The sequence below is a fragment of the Styela clava genome, chromosome 8 (assembly GCF_964204865.1).
Source record: "Styela clava chromosome 8, kaStyClav1.hap1.2, whole genome shotgun sequence".
Taxonomy (NCBI): domain Eukaryota; kingdom Metazoa; phylum Chordata; class Ascidiacea; order Stolidobranchia; family Styelidae; genus Styela; species Styela clava.
This window is the reverse complement of record NC_135257.1, coordinates 772,226-797,333: the sequence shown is the minus strand read 5'-3', so window position 1 is coordinate 797,333 and position 25,108 is coordinate 772,226. Positions and strand designations below refer to the sequence as shown.

At 35.2% G+C, this 25,108-nt stretch overlaps 1 protein-coding gene and 1 long non-coding RNA gene across 11 annotated transcripts in view; one reads left to right on the top strand and one right to left on the bottom strand.

The window, feature by feature from the left end:
• Positions 1-122: 122 nt before the first annotated feature.
• LOC120346181 (uncharacterized) overlaps positions 123-25,108 on the top strand; it is a 72,324-nt gene continuing 47,338 nt past the window's right edge. For 6 of the 9 annotated variants that reach the window (XM_078115182.1, XM_078115179.1, XM_078115181.1 and 3 more), the window contains exons 1-34: positions 123-601; positions 1,171-1,321; positions 1,729-1,793; positions 2,296-2,396; positions 2,496-2,642; positions 2,917-2,985; positions 3,202-3,236; positions 3,893-4,061; positions 4,479-4,581; positions 4,767-4,851; positions 5,296-5,417; positions 5,848-5,921; positions 6,074-6,243; positions 6,651-6,718; positions 6,944-7,089; positions 7,439-7,585; positions 7,699-7,806; positions 8,932-9,070; positions 9,450-9,532; positions 11,296-11,366; positions 11,727-11,884; positions 12,156-12,286; positions 12,409-12,526; positions 12,709-12,775; positions 12,941-13,097; positions 13,451-13,549; positions 13,924-14,040; positions 14,111-14,208; positions 14,621-14,799; positions 15,246-15,347; positions 15,514-15,647; positions 16,246-16,419; positions 16,639-16,734; positions 17,200-17,348. In XM_078115182.1, the coding sequence (XP_077971308.1) occupies positions 1,182-1,321; positions 1,729-1,793; positions 2,296-2,396; positions 2,496-2,642; positions 2,917-2,985; positions 3,202-3,236; positions 3,893-4,061; positions 4,479-4,581; positions 4,767-4,851; positions 5,296-5,417; positions 5,848-5,921; positions 6,074-6,243; positions 6,651-6,718; positions 6,944-7,089; positions 7,439-7,585; positions 7,699-7,806; positions 8,932-9,070; positions 9,450-9,532; positions 11,296-11,366; positions 11,727-11,884; positions 12,156-12,286; positions 12,409-12,526; positions 12,709-12,775; positions 12,941-13,097; positions 13,451-13,549; positions 13,924-14,040; positions 14,111-14,208; positions 14,621-14,799; positions 15,246-15,347; positions 15,514-15,647; positions 16,246-16,419; positions 16,639-16,734; positions 17,200-17,348 (3,821 nt within the window). In that variant the 5' untranslated portion in view covers positions 123-601; positions 1,171-1,181. The other 3 variants (XM_078115176.1, XM_078115177.1, XM_078115183.1) reach the window with 3 other exon arrangements.
• Positions 8,251-9,945, bottom strand: LOC120346254 (uncharacterized). 2 transcript variants are annotated; one of them, XR_005569969.2, is made up of 2 exons: positions 9,718-9,935; positions 8,251-8,973 (listed from the first exon to the last, which is right to left on the bottom strand). It is a non-coding gene; the product is annotated as an uncharacterized LOC120346254 (long non-coding RNA). The 2 variants fall into 2 exon arrangements; XR_013477592.1 differs by having other exon boundaries at positions 8,968-9,105; positions 9,718-9,945.

Below are 25,108 nucleotides of genomic sequence, written 5' to 3'. Positions count from 1 at the left end.
AGTAAGCTCGATTTGAATATGGATTTGAACTAGTTACGCTCATGTTCTTCCACCTTCATTGTTCAATGTACTGTTTTCTTTATTGAGTTGAGTTTATAAAGACAGACCATCATCTCTGCGGTGTTTTCCTTCGCAATAATTTATAACTCTTTTCGTGCAAAATGATTGGCTTTCATCTCTGCCGTATGTAGTGTGCAATGATGCAAACGTACCTTCTTTGAGTGCCCCATCAACGTAACCTACTGCTCATATGGTTTAGTTGGAGATCACCATATGCTCATGAGAAAACCTTATCGATTTGACTAATGATGTTCAGCATTGGCGGTATATTGGGAATGGCTTAATAATGAATGTGTTTCAGATATGATTCTTATCGTTAGTATTCTTGAAACTTTCGACACCTTTAAAAATGGATTTACCAACAAGCTTACTCTTTCTGTGATCACCATTCTATAAAACAAGACTTTTCCGAGTTTCTGTGACGTAACAATATAAATACAAGTTTCTTCGACTGGTTTTTCTTTCAAAGTAATAAATCGTCTTCCAAGTTTTGAAGTGTCAAGTTGGATTACTGAAGGCAAACGAAAGGTGAGAATTGTGTGTATGGTATTTATTGTATTAGCGACTGTAAACTAGATCACAACTATTAGGTGCATTCCTGTGAATGTTTATTAATATTAACCTGTGCTGTACAGCTTTTGTTTATTCCATGTATATATATATCAAAATAGTATCACCTTATTTTGAATGGGGCTTCTACGAATGGTCCGAAATTCATTGAATTAAGTTAATTAAAGAAAACGGAAAGTTTGGCTGCGCAGTAACGTCCTCCAGGCTAACAATAAGCTTTTTAGAGAAACAATAACGTTCGCCTCTTACCAAATGTGCATGCATTTTTATATTAGACTTTTTGTTGGCGAAAAAAGTCTTTTTCTTACTTGCTTTTTTAACTTAAATAACAGAAGTATTCCCTCCCCCAAGGTTTTTATAAATTAGTGATATGTTGTCGACATTGACGCATCTGTCGCGGCAACAAATTTATGGGGCATTCACAGAAGAATTTAAGGAGGAAGCCGTGGTAAACAAATATAAATACCATTCCGCTTGGGTACTCATCTCATGAGCCCAATACTCGTCGTGTGTAGTTTAATAGTCAAATGGTTTCATCAGCTCGATTGAAAATGAAAGAAGCCAACATTGCTACCCCACAAAGCCAAGACGCTGCGAATGAAGAAAAAGGAGGGAATATTTCAGATTCAAGTTCCTTAACATCGGTAGAGGAGAATGATGTAGAAGATTCGGACAATGAAAAGGAAGAAAAGTACGTTTGAATTATGCCATTGTGACAATATAGGCTACGTTGATTGAAATATGTACAATTGGTCTTATCTAATAACTTTTATGTAACTATATAATGGGTAACACACTATGACCTGCAAGCTACATTGTAGGCCTAAGCAAAAAAAAATTTGTCTGTTCAAATGCTTGAAAATTTGTGTTAAAAGCAAAGAATTATTACGCCCATGTCAGCAAGTCTCATTTCCCAATTTGAATATTTCTAAGACGTCTTACTCTGGTGGCTTTTTGTTTTTCAATTCAGCAGCAAGTTGTTGTGCGCCACGGGCCAGATGAACATTTCAAATTATATCACAATATATTAGTTTGCACTGAAAAACTGAGAATTCTTCAACAGATTTTTATACACTCGCCTTTGTTTTGTTATTGCAGGCAACTCAAGAAGCAGTCCGAAGAAAAAGCCAATTTTTTGAAAACAGTTTCCACAGTAAAAGCCAGTGAGATATTACCTTATGTAGTTAGTTATTTAGCGATACTCGCCCTCGAACTTATTGTGATGATCACATACGGTATGTAAGAGAGAGGAGTGTCTGGCGATATGACACATTCCGTCGCATGATGATCGTTATGTGCACAACTCGAGATTATGTATCTTATTGTTTTAATCTGCGTAAATGTTAAATGGTAATATAAAACTTTTCCGTGCTACAATCATGTTAACAAAGTCAAATTTGCTTTCCAACGTAGCATAATTTGTATTGAAAAAAGTAAATGAGTTTGAGAACTTCTGGCTGATTCAAATATTTTTCCAATGTATGGGTGCGTACGTTGTAATATCCAAATACAAATATATTAACATGGGGTAATAAGACCATCTATTCAGTATCCTACAACTGTAAAAATCCGCAATGTTTCTTTTACATTAATAATTTAATTCTAATGTAGTATATACTTGGTGAAAAAATTAACACTGTATATACATATGTACCGTAATACAAGCATCAAAATGGACCAAGAACAAGAAATCGAAAACAACTGCAAACAAACTTGAAGATCAGATGAATTTTGAACATTTGAAGAAACTAGAGGAAATATTTCAGGTATTGAGCATAAAAAATCTTAGTTTTATACAGTAGAGTTTTTTTTACATAAATATGTAGGAAAATAGAAATATATCTGCGACAACTTTTTATTTCCAGGAAGCTGATGCAGATGGTGGAGGAGGTTTGGACGTGGATGAATTTAGAGAAGCAATGAAACGTACAATGGGTTCAGAAGTTGACGATAAAGAACTCGAGATTATTTTCATGAAAGTAGATACAAACTGTGATGGAACAGTGGACTGGGTAAAACATACAAACTCATGCATTTAGAACGTATTTCGAAGTGTAGGTAATGATCACATTATAGCCTCGGATCCGGGCGAAAGGCCGTTGTTCATCACTTAACGCCGGCTTTGTCAAGCTTAGTGTTCTCAGTCTTCACGACATGTAGGCCTGCTTTTTCTGGTTGCGTAAACGCATATAAAAATTGTTATTTGTCGATATGCTACCTGCAAGAGGCCATCAGTATTTATATTCAAATTATATGAATACTTTTATTTCATTTTAATTCTACCAGGACGAATATTTGTCTTACATGCTACTGGAATATCAAGAAAAAGACACAATGACAAGTATGATAAAAGAGGCAAGGATAGTTAAAATGTTTATACGTCAAAATTAGGTAAACGATATTAGTTTGTTTGTACAAAACTATATTTGCCGTCAAACGCACGGCCCTAAATTTGTATAAAGTCAGATCCAGATCAGATTGAGATCAAACAAAGTAAGGCTGTTATGGAAAAAAATGCCACCCAATTCAAACTATTTAACATCACAAATGTCGCCTGCGTTGCTGTTTCAGATTCCATTTCCTAAGAAAATGAAAGAACTCCAGTCGTAAGTATCGTTTCATATGAACGTGAGAAAATAAGACGTGCAATAGTAATTTCAGAGTAGGTATGCCATACAAGGTAAGTATGAATACTTCCGAGTAGTGTTTGTGAAGGTTTCAATTTTGTAATGGAACCACATCCTGAAAAAGCTAGCTTTTTTGTAGGAACCAGCGTATATATATGTATACGGTACTGAACTGATTACGACTGTTTTACTAACATTAAGCGCAACGTCTACATACACGTAAAAGTAAAACTCCCAGATTTTGATTGACGACTGGAGTGAATTTAAAATTTCATTTCAAACGTCGAATATTAAATTAAGCCCTGCGTATGGGTATTTCTGAATCCGGATTGCTAAGATAATTCCCGCTGTTAATTTTCCAATATAGTCACTCGAATCCATTCATTATGGGCATTGAATAACGACATAGAAGATGGAATCTTCGTTCCGATACGCATGAATATTAAATGGAGCCTTTTCCAGAGGGAGCAAAATCTCCATTGAAATATAAAAAAAACTTTTATCAATAAATGTCAGTAATCAATTATGGAATACGAAATATTTGCCAAAATAAGCACAGTTGCACAGTATTGGCCAAAATCGTAATGATATCCGGTCATGTTTGTTCGCTAACGTATTATCAAGTATGTGTTTAGATGCCACAGAGATTGTGTGGTTCGAATAACTTTCTTGCAGCATCTCACAAATCGTCATGGCAATAAAGCACTAGATCGTGATAACCCTGGTGGAAGATTTTTTGTTCTAAGCAAAGAAGGTCAATTGGGAATGTATGGACTGGATTTTGAACTTCAAAAGTCCTACACCGTAATTATTTCGTATACCTTATATTTGTTTTTAACAAAGCTTTACCTTGGTAATATTAAGGTTGACGAGTAAGGTCAAAGTATACAATCATTGCTATCGTCCACTTGCTTGAAATTGAATCATTATTTGAAATTAATATATCAAATGCAAGCGGTAAAGATGTAAATCATGTCGTCTAGCGCTAACAAAAAGCACTGAAATTCGTTTAAGGTAAGATATATTTGCACGTTTTACAAATTCAGAAACGACCTAACATATGATAGTTGAGTAAATGTTTATTACGATCTTCATTATGAAATCCCCTCTTTCCTTGCTTCACCATATATTAGCATTGATTCACTTAATTGATAACCAATCTGAGCATATTATTGGAGCTTTCACAGATTTTTCAACTTACTTTTACTTATATTTGAAAAGCTTGACTTAGGAAGAGAATCATATGTTGGACAATGGTTGACAGACATGGCAGCATTGGCAAATGTTGGAATGCTCGCTATAAGCTCCACTGAGCGCGAAATAAGTAATATTATATATTTTTAATATTATAAGTTTTATTCAAGTTTTCGATTCATCAGGTGTTCAAATTTTGCTTTCTTTTTCAAAATTTATATGTATATATATATATAAGCGTAAATTTGTAATTGCCATTTATCTTTTACAAAAGCATTAATTAATCAAACTATCGGTAACTTTTGTCTCATACAGCTTTCTATGATGTAAATGCGAACAAATTCGAGAAACAATTTCAAATCACCGGATTCAAAGACACTGTCTTGTGCATGGATTTCTGGTAAATATGTAGAAATGTTACATCGTTTTGCAAACAAGTATTCAACCTAAGGGGTGAGATTTCACTTATTCGAACCCTAAATATTCAACTTCAACGCAAATATATTTTTACTCAATACAGCTTTTCTTTATAATCAAACAATAATCGGATGTCATTCACAAAATAGTAAAAACCTCACGTATATTCTAATAGTATTATAAAGTTTTCATTTGATTTGGTATTGGAAAAATTACAATACACCACGAACCTAATACAACATGAAAGTACGACATGGGAGCATAACCGATGCTCCCTAAATGAACCAGTAGTTAAACGTACGTTTCTCAATAGTTTATTATGTCGGAATCCTAATCATGCATCTAGAATTATTTAAACAGTTGGTAAGAGTTGGTTGGTATGAAAAAATCACGAAAGTTTGAGATATTCGAGAATGTTATTTTACAGGTTTGATCATGAGAATTTAAATCATTGCACTTTGGTTGCCGGTGATGCAACTGGAAGTATTGTTCTTCTACGATTTGTGGAAGCTTTGCAAAAAGGATTGTTTGCAGTATACCCAACGAAAGGTGAATATAATTGTTTTACAAATATATAACAATTTGTTCTCCATAGCGTTAATTTTACAATTCCAAAATAATTGAATGTTTCAGATGAGTTCGGTTAAGGATTTCGTTTGATTATTTTAGAAATGGAATGTCGAATAAAACTTCATGCACCCGGTCAAATATCAAAACACGCAATGCAGGATTAATTATGATAAGGTTCTGGCTATTTGAAACGAACCCTACATGCTGTACATGTTTAGGTGTATGCGTATATCACCCACGTATTGATATGTAAATTGTCAAAAACTTTTGTTCGTTCAGTTTTTTCGATTAAGGTATGCTCTGAAATCACAATGAAAGCTCAATTATTGACATCTTCTCCGTTAAATAAAAACAAGTCTTTTGTATTTGACTATAAGAAACTAACGCAGCATATGTTTCAAATTTTTAGGCGCGGTAACCAGAATTCCATTTGTAACACTCATGAAACACAAAGTGAGAGGAGCTTATGGAATGATATTTACAGTAAGTAACTGGTTCGGAATCACTAACTTTGCATTCAACGGTTTTATTCTTTTCTGAATTTATTGTAGTCTGATTGGAAACACAAATACATTGTGAAATATTTAACGTGTTGTAATATAATGAGGTTGCATTATAATATTCGGTGTTTTCAGGACATTCACACAAACTGGGTGAACAGCGTTCGATATTTCATTCTCGGGCAAGGATCGGAATGCTTTATATCATGCAGTTCAAGTGACAATGATTCCATGTATTTAGGAGATCTCACCAATGTTTCACCTAAGCCAAAGTGGCCTGGATATTCTCAAGCATTTTCAAATAAGTATGATATTTCAGCAGAAATATGAATTTATCACATTGTCGTCATATATTACCTCCTACAACATATTGGAAATTACAAATCGAACTGCAAATTGAGCCATTAACTTTTATTCAAAGTGTACTAATGTGCTTTGCGATATATATATATTCAAATTTAGCGTTCTAAAAATTATATTAATCGATCGATTTATCAGAACCATGCATACCGGAAGCGACTTCAAATTCGATGGTTATTTCTGCGGTGTAATTATGTTATGTTTATGCTTGTGTTTTTTAGCATTATACTAACGCCCATTGGATTACAGGAAGATTAAATGATGTTTTCATAGAAGCACAAAGTTGTACTTAACATTGTATTCCAAGCCCATTCATTATTGAACAACATGATAAAACGAACTTTGTATTCAGGAGTTCCTACTTCAAAGTGAGAAAAGGCATTATTGCTTTTGATTATTGCAAAGATTGGAACGTAATCGGTAAGTACTTTTAAACCAGATGTCATCAAAAATTATGTTCAAAATATTTATGGTGTTCATTGGGATCGAAACATATCACCTTTCACCGCCTTTGGTAATGAATTAATTAAAAACATGTGCGCGAAGGCCACAGGTGGTTGAGAGCATGCTATATTTTCTCTTCTGTATTGGTTTTAAAATAGAGAAATATAGTTTCCAATGTTTTAGAGCATAATTTTTATTCAGTGACCGGAAGCTTTGATGGAGTTGTTAGAACATGGAGTCCTTATAGTTCGAAACCAGCTTCAATGATAAAGGGCCATCTTACACCCGTACAACACATCATGATCGTCTCATCGTCGGGCCAAGTTATCACAGGAGGAAGGGACAGGGCAAGTTAATTTACAGCTTACAAGTCGCTATGACGTAGATTAAATATTATGCGTAGTTTGTAAATAAGAGTTGGATTGACAAACCTCAAAATAGAATCTGAAGACAGAACACTAGTAGGTGTAGCTCTATTTGTAAACTGAAGTTCAATAAAACGAGAAAACCACGGCCCACTGAAACAAAATTTTCAAATTTTTCAAAGCAGAAGTTGTTGGAATTTTTTATAAGACATAAAAGAGCTATTAAGTGAGTCATACAATTTTTTGTAATACCATCAATGCAAAAAATATCATTCTCTAGTTCTCGCTTTATATCCATTCGGTCTTCATATCTAAGGTTGTAAACTTTTAGACTATAAGAATTTTAGAACTCCGAGATCATCAGACGACACAGGTTCTTGGACCACGAGCGTTCTTGCGGTGTGGACCTCTGACTCATCCACTACAAGCAATATTTTACCACGGAAAAACCAAATCATTATGGGTTGCTACAATTCAGGTAACAATGACAGGGCCATACTTTAATAAAACGCAATCGCAGCTGAAGTTATATATATATTACCAAATTTGTTCACTCAGGCTATGTGTGATCTGAAATAATTTTATAATCAGGTTGGCGTGTTGGAAGGATATGATGACCGCATTAAAGAAGATAAAATGAATATCAAGTCACACGAGGGAGCCGTGACTTCAGTTTTATACAACCATTTATTCAACCAGGTTATATTTTGAAAATAACTTGATTTTCGATATACCAGGTAAAACTGCGAGTCCCCTCAATAATCTATTTGGATCCCAATTCTTGAATGTTCAACGTGTCAAAATATTAGTCAATCACTGAAAGGAAGTATTGTACCGTTCTAATTAACTACCCTTATTTGTCTGGTTTGTTAGTGTGCAGCAAGACTCTTGAATCACTTAGAATATTCATCGTTATTCTCCCTACAGCTTTCTTGCATTATATGCATAGGGATCCACCGGCAAAAAAAACATAGAATTAGGATAAGTAGTTAGTCTCGCAGAAACCAAATTATTAGCGCAAATATTTGCCCGCTGCTAATTTGGCGAAGATATACTCAATGTATTCTCAATGAAAGCTGTAATCCAAATTAATGCTTTGCGCAATATATTGCCTGTATTATGTTATATGTCCGCATAGTCTCCAGCACACCTTCTTTACAAATAATACGAAGCAAAGGACAGTTAACAGTGATAATTTTCCACTCAGGCTATTTCAATAATTTTGCTCAGTTCGACATTTTTGCTTCTCGTAAGCTTGTTTAACTGTCGAGTACCCTCTAATCACCTAGCGCGTCGAATGTTTATTCTATATATATATAATCTGTAGTGAGCCAAGTTGGTTGGTCAACTGCCAAAGCCATAATCCTAGCATATCAATAATAACAGTAATCTGACAATTAATAAATTCGACCTTACAAATTTTTAATTAAATATTTGATCCTTGGGTGTCGCTTCTTGCAAACCAGCTTTGTTTCCCCTCGGCTTCCGTTCTCCATTGATTGTGTTCCCCACAAAATTGATCGCTGCTGATTTACCGCAATGTAACGAAAATATCATTAACATAATTATGTAAAACGTTTTTATTGTTGAATGAATACATACATCAATCAGTTTCAACGGTATCTTGCAAAACCCTTTGCTCGAATTGTTCACCTCTTATAGCGTATCTGCTCTTGGAGGTAGGTCATAATCTTTTAAGATGAATATGGCCATGTTTCCACTAAAAATGTTCAACACCAGCACGATATCCATTGGCCAATATTACCTTATCAACGACGTAAAAATTATTGCATTAAAGTGCCTGATGAACATATGTTTTGAAAGGTTGTAACTGGTGGTCACGATTCGATTGTGTCAGTATGGGACCTGAACACAGGAATGAAAGCAATTCAGTTCTACACAGTAAAAGGTGTTGAATTGACAGCAATGACGTTTGATCCAACTGGAAGACGTCTAATCACAGGTTTTAGTTTCCCTAGATGGTTTCATTAAAGAAGGCTAAAAATGAAAAGTTCGATGAATATCTGACGTTACGTCCCATCAATTTCTAACCCAGTCTCATTTACCATGTACATCTGATTATTACCGATTATTATTTAGGTTTCAACTTCAATGTTTTTAACCTTCAGGCCTTCATATTAGTATATTTATATATACACATCGGTCGGGTCGTATTGTCTTAAATATTGCTTGACAGGCTCTGTCAGAGTTTGAGTTACAATGGCTTTCTTTGTATCATATACCAGATTAAAACAGTTATTGGTGTGTAAAATGTGCCGTATATCAGATCATGGTTATTACTTTTTTGATACAATTTTAAAACTTTAGAAACACTTTCTCAGGTTCTCGTAATGGAGCTGTAAAAATTTGGAATTTTAACAATGGAGCGTGCTTAAGAACACTAGAAGAGGAAACTATGTTGGAGGTTTGTAGCATATAATAGTCCTCTTAGTTCCTTGTGTTGTGCTAAGATCTCATCTAAATACAGCCAGCATTACAACATACATTCTAAGTCTAAAGTCCACACTAAAAAACAACAATGGTTGCTGCATAAAGATAAGTTAATTGTGGGATGACTGTAGCTATTTAGCTATAGTATTTTATGCTTACCTTTCGCTTAATATAGTTATCTCGTTGACGAATCTGAACTGCACTTGGTGCGTCGGTATAGTTTCTGTATGCTGCAGTCTTGATCAGCGTGTAAACAACAAACAAACCACGAATTCTCAATTTCCTTGGAGGCCATAATTCATCGTCTGATTCGCCGAAGAATTCCACCGGCATCTTCCATCTACCACAGTTTACCGACAATTTTGTTTACGAATATACTCCTGAGCGATTGTAATTTACGAAACCACATTTTCATTGTTTAACTAGTCTAATCATCAACGCATATGCACATCTTATTAATTAGTTAGTTTTGGGATTCGCTGAAAGCCAGATGTCTTCATTGCACCTTGTTTACAACTATTGCTTATTGGTATTGAGGGATATAGTATTGGGTATACCAGAGTATAAATATATGTACAAACACAGAGCCTGCGTCGCTAACAGCTTAAGTTTGTAGATTGACATTTTCAGACCATTATTTCGGATCAAGTTAAATTAGAACTACATAGAAACAGCTTTTGGTAAAGTGTTGTCATGTCAAGTCCGTTCATAGAACCTATTTCATCAGATACAGATATTTAATATAATCGTGCGAAAAAATGTGCGCTATTAAACCGTGAATATAACACAAACTGTGTTTAAAAAATATACAATCTCTCATAGCAGTTTACGCGAGGTCGGTGAAAGGCTGGTGGATCCGTAGAATCAGATACACCCAAATGATTACAAGAACCGTTAATGGCGCTTTGGCGCACCAATGAACACACCTGAGTTGTCGGTTCATTGAATTGCCAACACCGTTTTTCAGATAAAGCTGCTTTGAACCAATCAAATTTATTTTTGAAGAATTCGTTTTGTTTGTATCGCGCAAAACATGCTGTTTTCGGTCATTAAATATTGGCGCATGTTTTGTCGAGATAAATATTTCCATTCTCATTTCCTCTATGATATATCAAACTATATTCAATATGAACTAAATAAAACGCAGTTTTATTAGCCATGATTGAAAGCAGACATAAAAATTTATCGAGTGTTACCTAAAGAGAGGCGTTTCTGTAATAGTACAATTAGGGTTGTGCAACTAGTTCAACCACGACAAATACGTTGAATAAGACAGTATATTTATTTACAACTAATTGCAGATGGAAGCGGGCAAATTTGCGTAATCTATTCCAACCTCAAAATAAAAATCGGAACTCTACGCTAACGTGATGATTTATTTGAAAGTCCAAAATAGCAAGGCAAAATAAAAGCGACAAAGAACCTACTAAGTTGAATTAAGTTAAATAATTATGGACTACATATACATGATATTTTATGCAAGGAGAGAAATAGGTTTAGGTTATTTTCAATCCTGTAACTGCATCGTAGAGATTTTGTTGAATCAAAACTAAATACAATAATTAATAATTAGCCAATGATATATATTGTAAAAATTGTTTGCAACTAAAATGACAAGAGCGAATAATATCCTATTTTCTAATTTCTAGATCATTGCTCAAACTCAATACCATCAGTCACCCCTTCTGGGATATAAATTTTCGATCCGGATTTTAATTTTAATTATTTGTTTCTCAGGTAACTGGGATCGTTTGTCTCAGACAAAAAATTATTGTAGCGGGATGGAACAAAATTCCAACAGTTTATATGTAAGTGGTTATATGCACAAAATCAATTTACACGTACTGTATATACCAACTACTAAGTCGTTTGTCAGTAGGAAGTGAGAAGATTCTTTACTTTCATATTATATACATATTTTACGTATTCACATTGCTACATATTTTATAAAACTACAATAGACTCTGATAGTTATATACATCAGACTTTTCAATACTTTTGATTTATTTTCACGGCATTTTTTACTATAAACGATCAAACTAAATATTCAATACATCGAAATGCGGGTCTATTTCAAACTTCGTTAGAATAGTGTACATGCAACAGTTGGCCGGCGCTAAAACAGGAATCGTGTGTTCATTACGAGCGAGTACATTTCGAATTGACAGTGACAGTCGTGGCGAAGATGACGACGAATCTCACCAGTGGGCGGAAGTTCACAAAGAAGATATTTTATGCATGGCGAAATATCAGAATCTATACGGAACCGCAATAGTAGCGTCTGCATCTTACGATGGAGACATTTTTATATGGTCCGTCGACACAGGTACGCAACTCGATAATTTTAAATGGAAATTATTTCATTCCAGTTTCGGTATAGGATGAATTGGTTGTTGAAGTGTTATAATATACCATTCTACGTACCTAATTCTAATTCCCATACTGTCAAGAATCAAATATTGAAATAACATGTGTCATTTAGATATTAAAATTTAGCCTCTCGATAAAACGCATTTTCAAGTTTTTTCGTTTACTTTAGTCAGTTTAACATCATATTCAAATTAGTACCCCAAGCAGCAAATATACACCTTTTATAGGCCACGTTCTTTGTCGAATGAATAGACTTGAATCATATTCGCCTCTCAGTATTGAAGGACATAAAATGACACCAGTAATAAAAAGGAGAGCACCAGAAATCAACCTGAGAAAGAGCATGAGTGATATATCAGTGAGTTTATTTTTTTCAAATTTGTTCATGTATCTTGGAAATATCAAAGCAAAATCACAAACATCACATGAAAAAAGATTTGCATGAAAAACTATGTTACCAGAATTTCATATAATTTCCAGACAAATTCTACGGAATCACTGTCACAGTCACACTTGACGACACCAAGGAGATGTGGGCTGAGGTCATCGGCTTTGTTACTTCCACCAATAACGACTACCAACCCTGTCGAAGATCCAGGTTTGTCTTTCTGAATGATTAGTTTTTCATTTCATCAAATATGAACGACATATCAATGTAGTGCTTCGATACGCAAATGTTTTTTTCTGTGCTCTCGCAGCAAACCATAGAGAATCTTGTGAAAGTTTCAATCTTTTGTTGTGTCACACACTAAACATAAAATTGCGTATCTAATTTTTTAGATTCACCCAATGACGACGAAATCAAACCTGGCAATATATTGAAAGAAAACACGAAGGAAACTTCAAGGTAACACGGGTTTAATAAAAAGCATGATCATCCTGACTACAGTGCTGTACCACTTTGATCTCAAGTATATAATTAATATTAGTATTGTTGAAGTTGGTTTCACATTTCAAATTTACCAGTAAAGCAAAATCATTATGATAGATTGCAAATTATATTTTGCCTTAGGAATTCGACGCCAAAATCTGTGAAATTCAATCTACCAGAAATAGTGACACCTTCTGCTGGTACGTCTTCAAAAGAAGATAAAATCCGTCACCAAGTAAATATTGTGACAGGACAAGACGATCGTGACTACTGGGAAGCCGATGTATCTATCGATAAGGTAGTGACCTATATAAAAAACAAAATATTATATTCCGTTGAATAGCCTCTGTTTTTTCCGAAAATCTCTGCCTTGTTTTTATGTCAGTTGATAGTTAAATGGTATTATTCATTCAAGCTCGCTATATATTGATTTGTTTTGTCAGGATATACTATACCAACATATGATTTGAAACACGCTTCAGCTTGCTTGCTCAAGATTGCTTGTAACATTATTCATCCAGCTAACAACAAATTAGTGTAGTTGTGGGTTAATTTGCTTGCTCAAGATTGCTTGTAACATTATTCATCTAGCTAACAACAAATTAGTGTAGTTGTGGGTTAATGTTTACATATTAATTTTGTTTTCTCCAGCTTTTGTTTCTACAAAATAGACCACATGAGCCACAGACAGCCACAATGATTGCTGCTGGTGCAATGGGATGGGTTTATGCTTGGTCAGTGCATCCCCAGGTTTGTACATTTTTGAAACAAGTTCATTTTCATTCAGCGAATTGTAGGATAGTATTTATGAACGTTGGGGTTACGCGCAAAGGCCCAGGGTAACCTTTTATTGACAGACTGTTATTCTTCTATTGGCAGTGGAGAAACCTCTATTAGTCGTGTTGTGAAAATTTTGCAATTTTATTATCATCTAACCATAGTGGCTTTGAGTGTTAGTGGCTTTGAGTGTCGGACCTAACACTGTTGATATCGCAGGCAGTGTATATCAGCTTCAAATTCCATGCCCACTACCAATGTAAATTTGGCAGTAAGGCTTCCGGTATGTCGCAATCAGTATAAAATCGACTTGAACAGTCTCCAATCCACTGAATTTCTTAATACAGGGAGGGCTGCTCGGGCAATTTGTTGGTGCACAGATAGATGGAGACACCGTGTTTTCGATGGCAACAGATAAAGCAAATAAGTTTCTGATTACGGGTGACACGTCTGGATATGTCAAGGTATTATGGTATTCAGCGCATTAAAAAACAAAACAAAATAACATACCAGCCATCTGCCATATTTTTTCAGATGTGGGAGGTAGAAAACTATTGCTATAAAAAGAGAAAGAACAGTAGAATAAAAAATCTTGTTGCCCCGACATTCAACATGGACGACGGTCAAATGAGGTTTGCAAATTTATCTGTTAAATTTACGTGACTCAGTGAATGGGTAGTACTGTGCAATTCATGAATTGATCTACGTATAAAAAATTCATCGCCATGTGATGGATTAATGCAAATGCTTCAAATTTTTATGTAAATGCTAGAACGTACTAAAGTAAACAGAATATCCTGCCATACCGTCGTTATGAACATCGATGGAAAGAAGATTTTCATTTGTATAGAACATACTAATATTACTAACAATTCGTTAAAAACCATCCGAACTTATTGCTCTATATAACAATGTAAGAACGTAACATATTATTATACTTCATGTATACTAACGTATGTAGCTACGTGAGCTGCATTGACATACCACGCTTTTCTAAAATATAATACATAACTTTATTTTAAATTATATGTTACTGTATTGCAGAGTTTTGTCCGTTCGTCGCATGATGAAACTGAACCTGATTCCCCCTGAACTGGCGTTTTATTTCCGTGCCCACATTGGGTCCGTGACGGACATTACTTTCATAGATGATCAAAATCTGATATTAACATCCTGTGGTGATGGCACAGTGCGACTTTGGACTGTAGGTGGTCAATACGTTGGTAAGTGTATTCATATATTTCCATATTTCAGCTTAGAAATCTTCAGCTACTTTTGATGAATCCTTTCTCAATAAAATGTAGCTTTCCTCTCAAAGTATAGGACCAATTGCTTTCGTATTCCAGTAGATTTTTATACTTTACTCGAAACTCCGCCCATTGTTTCACGCCGTAGTCATTGTGTTTTGAAACTAATTAGGCTACCACACCTAGTTACAGGGATGATTCTATAATACTCTGCATTTATCACAAATTGGGCTATGCAACGCCAGTCACTCTCAAACCATTTTTTTGACAATGTTTATATTATTTTAATATTGTCATGCAATATCTTGCAATTCAAAAGAGTGCTGGTGAAAATCTTTGCAAACTTCGATTCCTTGTCGACAGCACTGAACTGATGCACCTATTGCGCATTATTCTGTTTAACAATATCTTATTTTTGCAAGGAACATTCGGACAAAAACAACCGTGGCAACTCGGAAAGAAACTGTCGACCTGGAAAGTTCCAGCAGATATAAAAAGAGTGGCATCCGCAAATACATTGAAGGAATGTATACTTAAATTCATTAATTCATTAAAAGTATTGATTTCAAATATTACAGCTAACTATAGCATTAGTGATATCGAAATATTATCTATTCCAAAGTTGCTTGAAGAGAATTTCATTTTTTTGTGAATGATATATTGTATGGTTATCGTTTTTTTTCATTCAGGTGTTGCATAGTGGCCATAGTCCTTGGAGGTTGGCGAAACATATACTTAATTTTGTCAGCTTGAGTTCGAAAGTTCATCATTCATTCGATCATTCTCATTCGGATGATAATTTGGAACATGATGACTTCAAATCGGTGTGTATTACCTAGACCAGGGGTGTCAAACTCGCGGCCCGCGGGCCGCATGGGGCCCATGGAACTTCCAATTCGGCAATAATAGTGAAATGCAAGAAATTAATATGCAAATGGCATTTTAAATTTGACAAAATAGCTAAAGTTTAATTGGCTGTTTAATTACATCACAATATGTGTCACAAACCACACCTATCTAAAAATATGCTTTAAGTATACAATATCAAAATATATGAAAAACTGTTTGCGGCCCTTGGCACAATTCCCAAAATGCAATGCGGCTCTTGAATACCCACGAGTTTGACACCCCTGACCTAGACCACTCACGAATGCTAAGCCCTGTTATCTTCCATTTATTCGAATACGACAAAATTCTCTTCTTTTTGCCATGTTTACTGTTGAGCCTTTTTAATAAATAGGAACAGGGGAATTTGACAAGTGTTTAAAAATAATTAATTCCTGAAATTGGATCAATACGATACACTGATTCTCATGCAATGAGTTATATTTGAAGTTCAGATCACAAATGCGTGTGATATCACTAGCCGAAAGAATAATCCTATGTAATCGTACTGAATTAAACTTTTGTCTATTTTTTAAGATTTACCACAAACTTGTAACAGAAGAAGAACAAATAACCGAAGAAGAAATTGAAAAAAATTATCAGAAGTGTTTGAAAAAATTGAAATCCAGTGACGTTCTGGGAAAGAGTTACAAACGGAAACGGCGACACAGAATTTTGCCAAAAATTGACGTTAAAAACCATCTGAGCAATGTAAAGGCCTGTTTATCGATTTTTTGTTCTTGTTACCAGTTTTGATCGGGCTTGGGCCGGTAATTTTTGTCTAATAGATAAGCACCCAAAGGTGCAGTACAGCCGTGGTGAGGAATTGAATTTATAATATGATCATTCGCAAAGCTCATCATATACGCCTTTTGATTTAGTTTGAGAATTAAACATGGATGTAATATTTCACTCATTTTCATGTTTCAGTTCCACGTTCACTCTGCAATACCGTTTTCACCGCTAGAAGATACTGACGTGATACCGCTTCCAGAAATATTGCAAGAGAAGATGATGAGAGATTACGTGAGTTACACACAGGAAGAACACGCAAATTTCGTGTTCAAATAGTAAATAGTATGAATAGGATGGTCTTCACAAGTGTAAAATTGAACATTTTTCATTTGAGTACTTCAAATATGCATTATAATATATATTCAAATGTCATGCCTATAATTTATGAAATTCCAGTTTAATGATATTAAAATGAGCTTCCCTGGCGGCTTAGGCGCTGGCCAATAAATGCCAACCACTAGAAGACGCAATGCGGTTGGGGCAATGATTAGCTTATGTTTTATAAAGTTAGCGATAATGGATCACTTCAGTTACATGGTTTCTACGTTGACTTATACGTGAAAATGTGGAGTCATACATATATAGTTATGATACACGTTCTGCTTAAAAAAATATGTATACATTGTTGATTATAGAGCTGATACTCGTTCATGCCATTAATGTCCGATAACTGAATTATTCTGAAATTTTCAACAGGGAACGGATCAAGATAATAAGACTCGGTCCGGAAAAACTCCTGTCAGAGGCCCTAAGCTTTCCGTCCCTGTTAGGCGGAGAGGACCCAGATCACAAGTTACATTTGTAGGAGCAAGTAACAGGATTTCTAAAGCAATCAAACTAACTAGGTGAGATTTACATAACTTTATATTGATATCAATATTGAATCTATGTTTAACATGATTAGCTTGAAATTGTCAATAGAATTCTATAAACCCTCTGCGTCAAGTTAAATGTGAATTAGAACATATTCTTGTGTGCTGTAGAATCTAGATATGGAATTCTTTTCATTGCAGAAAGCGTTGATTCAAAACTTCTTTGTGCTTTAATAAAGCTTTTTTTCAGACCCTCAAAATGAAGATTCATCAATAAGAATAACTATTTGAAAATTTTCAAAATAAAATTTGAAGAAAAAAAATCTTCAACTTGGTTTGGTAAAAAGGTAGAATGCAATCTCGTGTGGGAATGTCGTAACCTTTGCAAAAATCTGTAGTCTGTTGTGAGAATGTTTTTGTGAAGTGTCAGAAACATAACGTAATCTTCTATAATTAGTATGTGGTATGACACGGGATTGAATCTCCGGTCGATTTTCTCTACTTACACACTCATCGAAGGTTATGCAGATCACATGCACGGTGCCAATGAAGCTGTTCAGCTGTGTCATATATTTGTACAGTCCAATATTGCTGAACCAGACTATCGGTGCACATTACAGACCACTAAACGAAAGACAAAACACACTGGTATCCCGCTTAAAGCAAAGCTAGCGTGAACTGTACGTAGCCAATTCGCGATGTCGAATATCAATGATTCGTAAACAAACTTGCATGGCCACATATGAACGTATCATGTGTAAATACATTGTAATTGTCATTGATAAATATGTAATAACCATATTTTAAGAGATTCCTGCTGGTTAAAGTTGCTACTGCTCTATTCGGAATTGGCATATGGACTACAGATATTCAGTTTTAATATCTCCTATTGGCCCAACATCAACTTGTCTTGACTTTGCTCACGTGAACCCCGACTTTTGATCAATTGTCTCTTGGCCGATATACTTGTTCAGTGGAATAATACCGGCATACATAAATGTTGATAATGCAATATACTAGGCTTGCACGTAATTGACAAAAATCAATTCCGTAATTACGGCAAAATCAATTACGTAATGACCCCGTAATTGCGATATTTTTCCACGCATTTAAACCAATCATAACAACCAATTGAATCCACTTCTTTTCCGAATGGGACACTGAAGTTGGGTTTCCATATTCTTGGCAGTACTACACGCCGTCGTCAGATGTTAAAGACAAATATCAAGGAGTGAATTCAAATTAATTTTATTCTGATTTTTATCTTTTGTGTTAGCTTTGGTTTTTCTTTATCACCTTCGCAAATTAACCGTCCCATTTTTATGCGATCAATTTTATTTTATCATTACCGACACTGGTATACGGATATTTATGAAAACGATAGTTTTTTAAAACCACCATAGTACTGAATAAAAATTACGGGTTTCTAATTTATTAACCAACGACGAGCGTGTTCTCTCGTTTGATTATACTTGCGATTTCCTCGCGACGAAGACTTGTTTTTGCAGCGTCTTCTGCATTATCCGACATTACTGCCTTGTTAGCATTTTATAATAATAATTATTGATGTCGACTTATTGACGATATTCCGATTACCATGCTTCATTTTACAATTAATCATTTCGCGGACTGAATGTTTATAACATTATTTGCGATAAATTTAGATCAAATATTATTTATTTGCGTATAATTTAAATACCGAACTTATATGATATGCCTTCTCCGAAAATACAAAGTTATATCGCAAAACAATGCATTTTGTGACATTTATTTTACACTCACGACATTTATTTGCTAACTCAAGTCGGCGATCCTATCGGCCAAGATTGACACAAATTTGGTCGGTATTCAAGACGATAAATCAAAATAAGTTGCCGCATTTGGTAAGACAGTTAATCATATATGGCCAAAATATTGAGAGGAATTGTGAAAAACATCATGAGCAAGGCCAAGTCCAGACTGATATATAACGATAAAACCGTTAACAGAACATCAAGATTTTGTAATAGAAAATGGATCTCGCACAGAATTAATACACTGGCTCATATTTGATAGCAGTTAAATTTTTAGCGGTCCGCGAGGAATCCGTCGTTTTGTTGTTTCTCTGCCATCTCAATCGCTTTACCGATGCCGAGAAGACGAAGTTGCATTGGTTCATTACGCAATCTCTCTTTTGTCGTTATATTGCTATTTGATAAGCGCGACATTTATTATCACGGCGAGGTATTGGCGCGAGTGATCAATCGCTCTTTTCGCTTATTTGGTTCCAATTCGTCGCGAAAGCTCTTCGTTAAATTTCACAAGATCGTCGTGTTGAAAGGTTATGGATATTTTCCTGTTTATACCCCAAGTCTGAAATAAAACAGCCAAAAACAGTATGATATTCCATGTTCATATATCAAGTGTTGATATTAACAATAAAGAATGGATAAGCATTGCTAATCCACACTTGGTGGGGAATTCCCACTATTTAAACGCGTGACTATAAAATAGAAACGGAACATATATACCAAGTAACGGAAAACTGGAACAAGTAAATAATAAATAAAAGTAAAATGGATACAAATGTTTGATAGACCATGTTTGATAGATTGATCTCCTGCGTTCATTAGTCATTTCACCCGAAGAAGTTGAAACCGGGCGTGTTAGCGTCCATCGGTCTTAACACAATTCTTCCCCCTATCTACGGTTGTTATGTACATTGGCCATGGCCATGCTAGATAGATGCGAGAGAAGTTGAAACCAGGTGTGTTGGCGTCAATCGGTCTCAACGCAATTCTATCCCTTATCTACGGTTAAGTTGTGGGAGAAGTTAAAACCAGGTGTGTTGGCGTCAAACGGCCCTACTCAGTTCTTCCCCCTTAACTACGTTAATAATTTACATTGGCCATGCCAGATAAGTTGATAATAGGTTAGTAAATGGCAACGCGTCATGCCTTCCTTCACTACGTAACAAGAGAGAGAAAAACGGCTGCGAATACCGGAACTCTAACTTCTTCTACTTGTTGAGATTTCATTTTTCGCAATCGACGAAATTGACTGCTTTGAAGAAAGCTCGTTTCAATGCAATAATTACGACTTTACGTAATTCGTAACTTCCCTTCCGTAACTCCAAATAATTACGTAATTCCGTAAATCCGTAAATTACGTGCAAGCCTACAATATACAGGCAAATACCTAATTCGCATGTATTTTTTCCTGAATCATTATTTAGTTTAAAACTTAAATCTCTTATCCACTGATCTCCTCAGGTGGCTCCGTTAGTCAAAAATAACGGGGCAACGAAAATTTTAGATCCGTACACAGATATAAATATTCAGTGGCATTTTGCGGGGCAAAAGTAGTACACGTATACAAGTGTCGATAGCGTAGAAAAAGAATATCGTCGACCCCAAGCAAGTAGAAGACTGCGGTGACTGCCATGTCGAAATTCTCCAGCACTATTGTTATAAAAACCTTACCTGGCGAGATTCAATTCTAACGGCCCTGATGGCGGAATACAGCGGAGTTGGAGTCTCGCTTATTGGCTTGTTCAGGGGGAACGTGAAAAACTTTCTGTTTTAGCATAGGGCGTTGTCATGCAAGTCGCGTCTGAAAAAATTCTGTCCTTACTGGTAGCAAGGTTGGGGCTATTGATCTCAACTTACAGATACGATCAGGTAATACCGATTACAATTACATTTTAATGCGATCACATAAAAACATCTTGAATAAAAATGAGTATACCATTTTTTGTCTCCATAACGCCTTGATTCCCAATTGTCATTTACTTTATATTCTATTTATGAGTCGCGTATGCTAAGCAATGGAGATGTGGGTAGAATTCATTGTTCCGTCCTCATTTACGCCGCAAGTCAGCACACTATACCTTCAGTCAACTTCTAATTGTTTACTCAACTTGACAAATAACATGATGTCACACAAAATACTAATGTATGGTGATACGTATGAAACTTGCTTTGCTTTTACGATGTCTCGACTTGTGTATTTGCGTTAGTTACAAACATATGGCCTAATCAAATAAACGGGACTACTTTCGACTTGGACATAAAATGAGAGGGAAAGTACGTGAAGTTATGAACAAGAGTTCGCTTCATATGGACAAAAGATAACTTGACTGTTTATAGTTTTTGTGAAGCAGTTTCTGACTATAGATATAGAATGTATTTGTTTGTTAGGATATGAGATTGTTCAAAGCTATCTAGTAGGCAGCGGAGGTTAGGATTTCTTCAATTTTAATTTGCCAATCGAAAAGTATTCGAATAAAAGCATCACGCATGTCGGCACTTAGCGAATACAAAAATTATCCGAGAAGGACCAATAAGTATGCTTATTCTATCAATGTTTTTTGTGTTTTCAATTTTGTTATCCGTTTAAATGAGTCGCAATAAAAAACATGATCAATATTTGGTATGCCTGATATTGGTATCCAGAAGTATCAGCATCGGCCATTTTCAATTATCAAAATACTGGTGATATGCATGCCTATTCACTATGATAAGGCATTGACGATCGCAGGCCAACGAAACGCCGAACTTTACTCTCTTTCGGCGATGTTCGCGACGCCGGCGGAAATTTGATTTGATTACATTCGGCGCGAGTGAAACTATTTCCACGGACTACTTACATTACACAAACCTACTTTTCAAAAATTGAACACTGCACACGATCCGAATCAAAATACGCCAGGTAAAACATTTTCCGCCAGCTTTGGATAAGTTACCTGTAGCGTTGTTTTTTTCGAGAATTATTCTTGTTGTGTGTGTGACAGAGGCAGTGTCTGTGTCAGTTCGCTATCCCTCATCGCTTTAACGATTTAGTTACTTCAATGTTATCTTTTTACAAAAGCGCTGGATGCTATTAACGCGTTACTTGCCGTATTGAGACAGTCGCTCGACTGGGTATTTTAACAAAGAATCTATTGTCAGATGATTTTTGTTTAAACAAGAACAATCGATTGTTTTTCTTCATATTTACCAAGTCGCAAAAACATTTCCTGTGTGTCTGTTCAAGGATACAATTCTCAGTAATGCGTGTTCCATGTATGGGGATACCATTGTTTTTTTTGTGGTATTTCAATAATTAGGAGAGTCATTACCTAAATATCGATAGATAGGCAGTTTTTATACTTTAGGTAATTTTAGTATAATTCAGTGTATATACTATACTAAACTGTACGACTTTGATCGAACAGTATCTCTCTCGCAATTGTATCAAGTTTATATTAAGTTGATAAATACCTATTGTCCAAGCATCAGTTGTCATTGGAGTGAATGGATTCAGCTTTCGCAACTTTATCGCTTTTTCTTTTGTTATCGGCTGCATTATATAAAATATTGAATCAAATAATTCCCTGGAAACTTTCCAAAGAATGAGTAACTTAAATCGATGAATGTCAATTGCGTAGTTTAGAACAATGAAACAATTGTAAACCCTGATTTTTTTAACAAATCGAACAAGAAACGAATCAATTTTCTTGGTTCTTCGAAACTCCTTCCAGCCTTAGTTCAATGAATACTTTTTATTTGAAAACAATTTTACATATTGTTCCCTTCGCAGATCATAACAAAACCGCTTTTGCTATAGACAACTCGCCTCCATTTATTGTCCAAATATTTATATTTGTAATACACAGATTGTTAAAGTGGATAGATAAATCATAGGTAAAACAATGGTTTTATTTGTTTCATTTATGTTTTTGCAAAAATCGTGTTTTTTCTCAAGTAGTTTCAGCTTTCTTGTTCAAACAATGAAGTTGTTAAGATGTTGATTCATTGTATGTTTTTGGATCGAAAGATATTATTTAGTCCATCCATGCTTTGGTCCAAGCTGACTCCTACCAAATAAAATGAAAAACTCCGCCAATTGCAAGTAAATTGCCTGTGAATGATGTCTATAAATTTGTGACAAACTGAACAAACAGCAGAACTTTAAGCACTTTACGTTGACTCTCATCGTATGATTTCAAACCGATTTTCAAAGTAGACATAAAATGAGCGGTTGAACTATACAGCTAAGTATTTTGCTTTAGTTTAATTCATGATTCGTAAGTTTTGTATATAATATCCGTCTGGGTTCCGAAATAAATTGAACAAAAGCAGATAGGAGTTGGATTTGCAAGCAAACTATTCTGATGCCTACTATACTGAGTTTATATTATATCAATTGTTTACATGGATGATATGGTCAAGCACATTTTGGTTATAGGTTCGGGAAATACTGAAAAACAGCCGGCAGTGTCGCTCCGTTTGTTCCAATCTTTGTAAATACACGTTGAAACATTCGGTCGCTAGTTCACTTACCAAACGATTGCCGAGATCTAAATATACAATGTACGTACACAATGATAGTATGATATCTCCGCTTGTTTGTCAGATTTGATTCATCGCGGTAGGTTTCTCATCCAACTTTGGAACCAAAAATAAATCATGACCTCTGTTTTATCTATCAGCAACACTAGTTGTTTTGTAGTCTACTAATCTAGTTATGTACAACATGAATGTTAACCGTGGTCATTCTATCTTTGTCTAAGCTTGGACAGAACATTCTATTCGAGACTACATTACACACCTGGAGGTTTCACTGGAGTATGAGCCACCGCATATGATTAATGCTTTATGTCTGTCGGTCGAGTGTATTTGAATGGCGTTTCGGACAACTTACCAGTATCATTATCAAGATAGCATAACTATGATATTATAGAAGAACTTCGTATAGAAACAGTGGTTCACAATCTGCTATTAACCGATAAGACGCTATTCTGTCAGGAGGTATATGTAATGAAAAGTGTGAATCAGTGTGAGCTTACTAAACGCTGACATTGTAATATAGTTTTTGAACATCTAATATGTTATACACATATTTATCATAGTAGTTATTGCCTCTGCGCCTGCGTCCGAGTGACTTCACTCGCTTTCGTGCGCCAGAAAAAATATGTAGCCATGTCTCCAACCTGTATTACAAAAAATTCCTCTTTCGTGCAGTTACTCTTTCATGGGACCGACTACAGCACGTTCTGTAAACACTTTTTGACATTGTGTTAACTGGTGCAATGTCCACAAATGTACATTATCATTTAAAAAGTGAGTTAAGGTTGTAACTGAAAAATTTAATTATCTTATAATAAGCACGTAAACTAAATTTGGTCTATAGATACTGTCAAATTTAATCAACAACTGTGGAATGTACAGCCTTCAAACGACAAACAACAAGCGTACAAAGAGAACAATGCACATCTTTTTAATCATATTTATTGCTTCCATCATTAAAAACACAGGTAGGCTCTACTTTGTCAGTAGTTTTACAATCGTTCATCACCATACCTTGGAGTTGATTTAGTGACTCGAATAGTGAAGGTTGGAAGTGACAAGGTACAGGTTAGGGTTAGGCCCTAATTTCAGGTACAAATACTATGGGAGTCACTTGACTAGTCCCCGAACTCGTAATAGAACTGAAATAAAGAAGAAACAAAATTATGTCCTAACTCTTAACCTGGTACACCTACTACGTTCCGGTTTCCGTCATCTTGGTTCACATACTACGGGAGTACTGTTTTCCCTTCAAAATTCCCTTCTTTGTTCACGTATTCAACACATTTTATTCTGATTGAATATTAAAAATTGTTGGTTCATCTCAGACACTAAGACAGCTCAGGTAAACTAGATCTAAAATATAAAATTAAGAAGACGGGTGCCAGATAGCATATGCATTTCCACAAGAAGGGGGCAGCAAATTCAGGCCATTGTCAAATGTCAACTCATCGTGGCTGTAATGTACAAGTTTACTCGTAATAG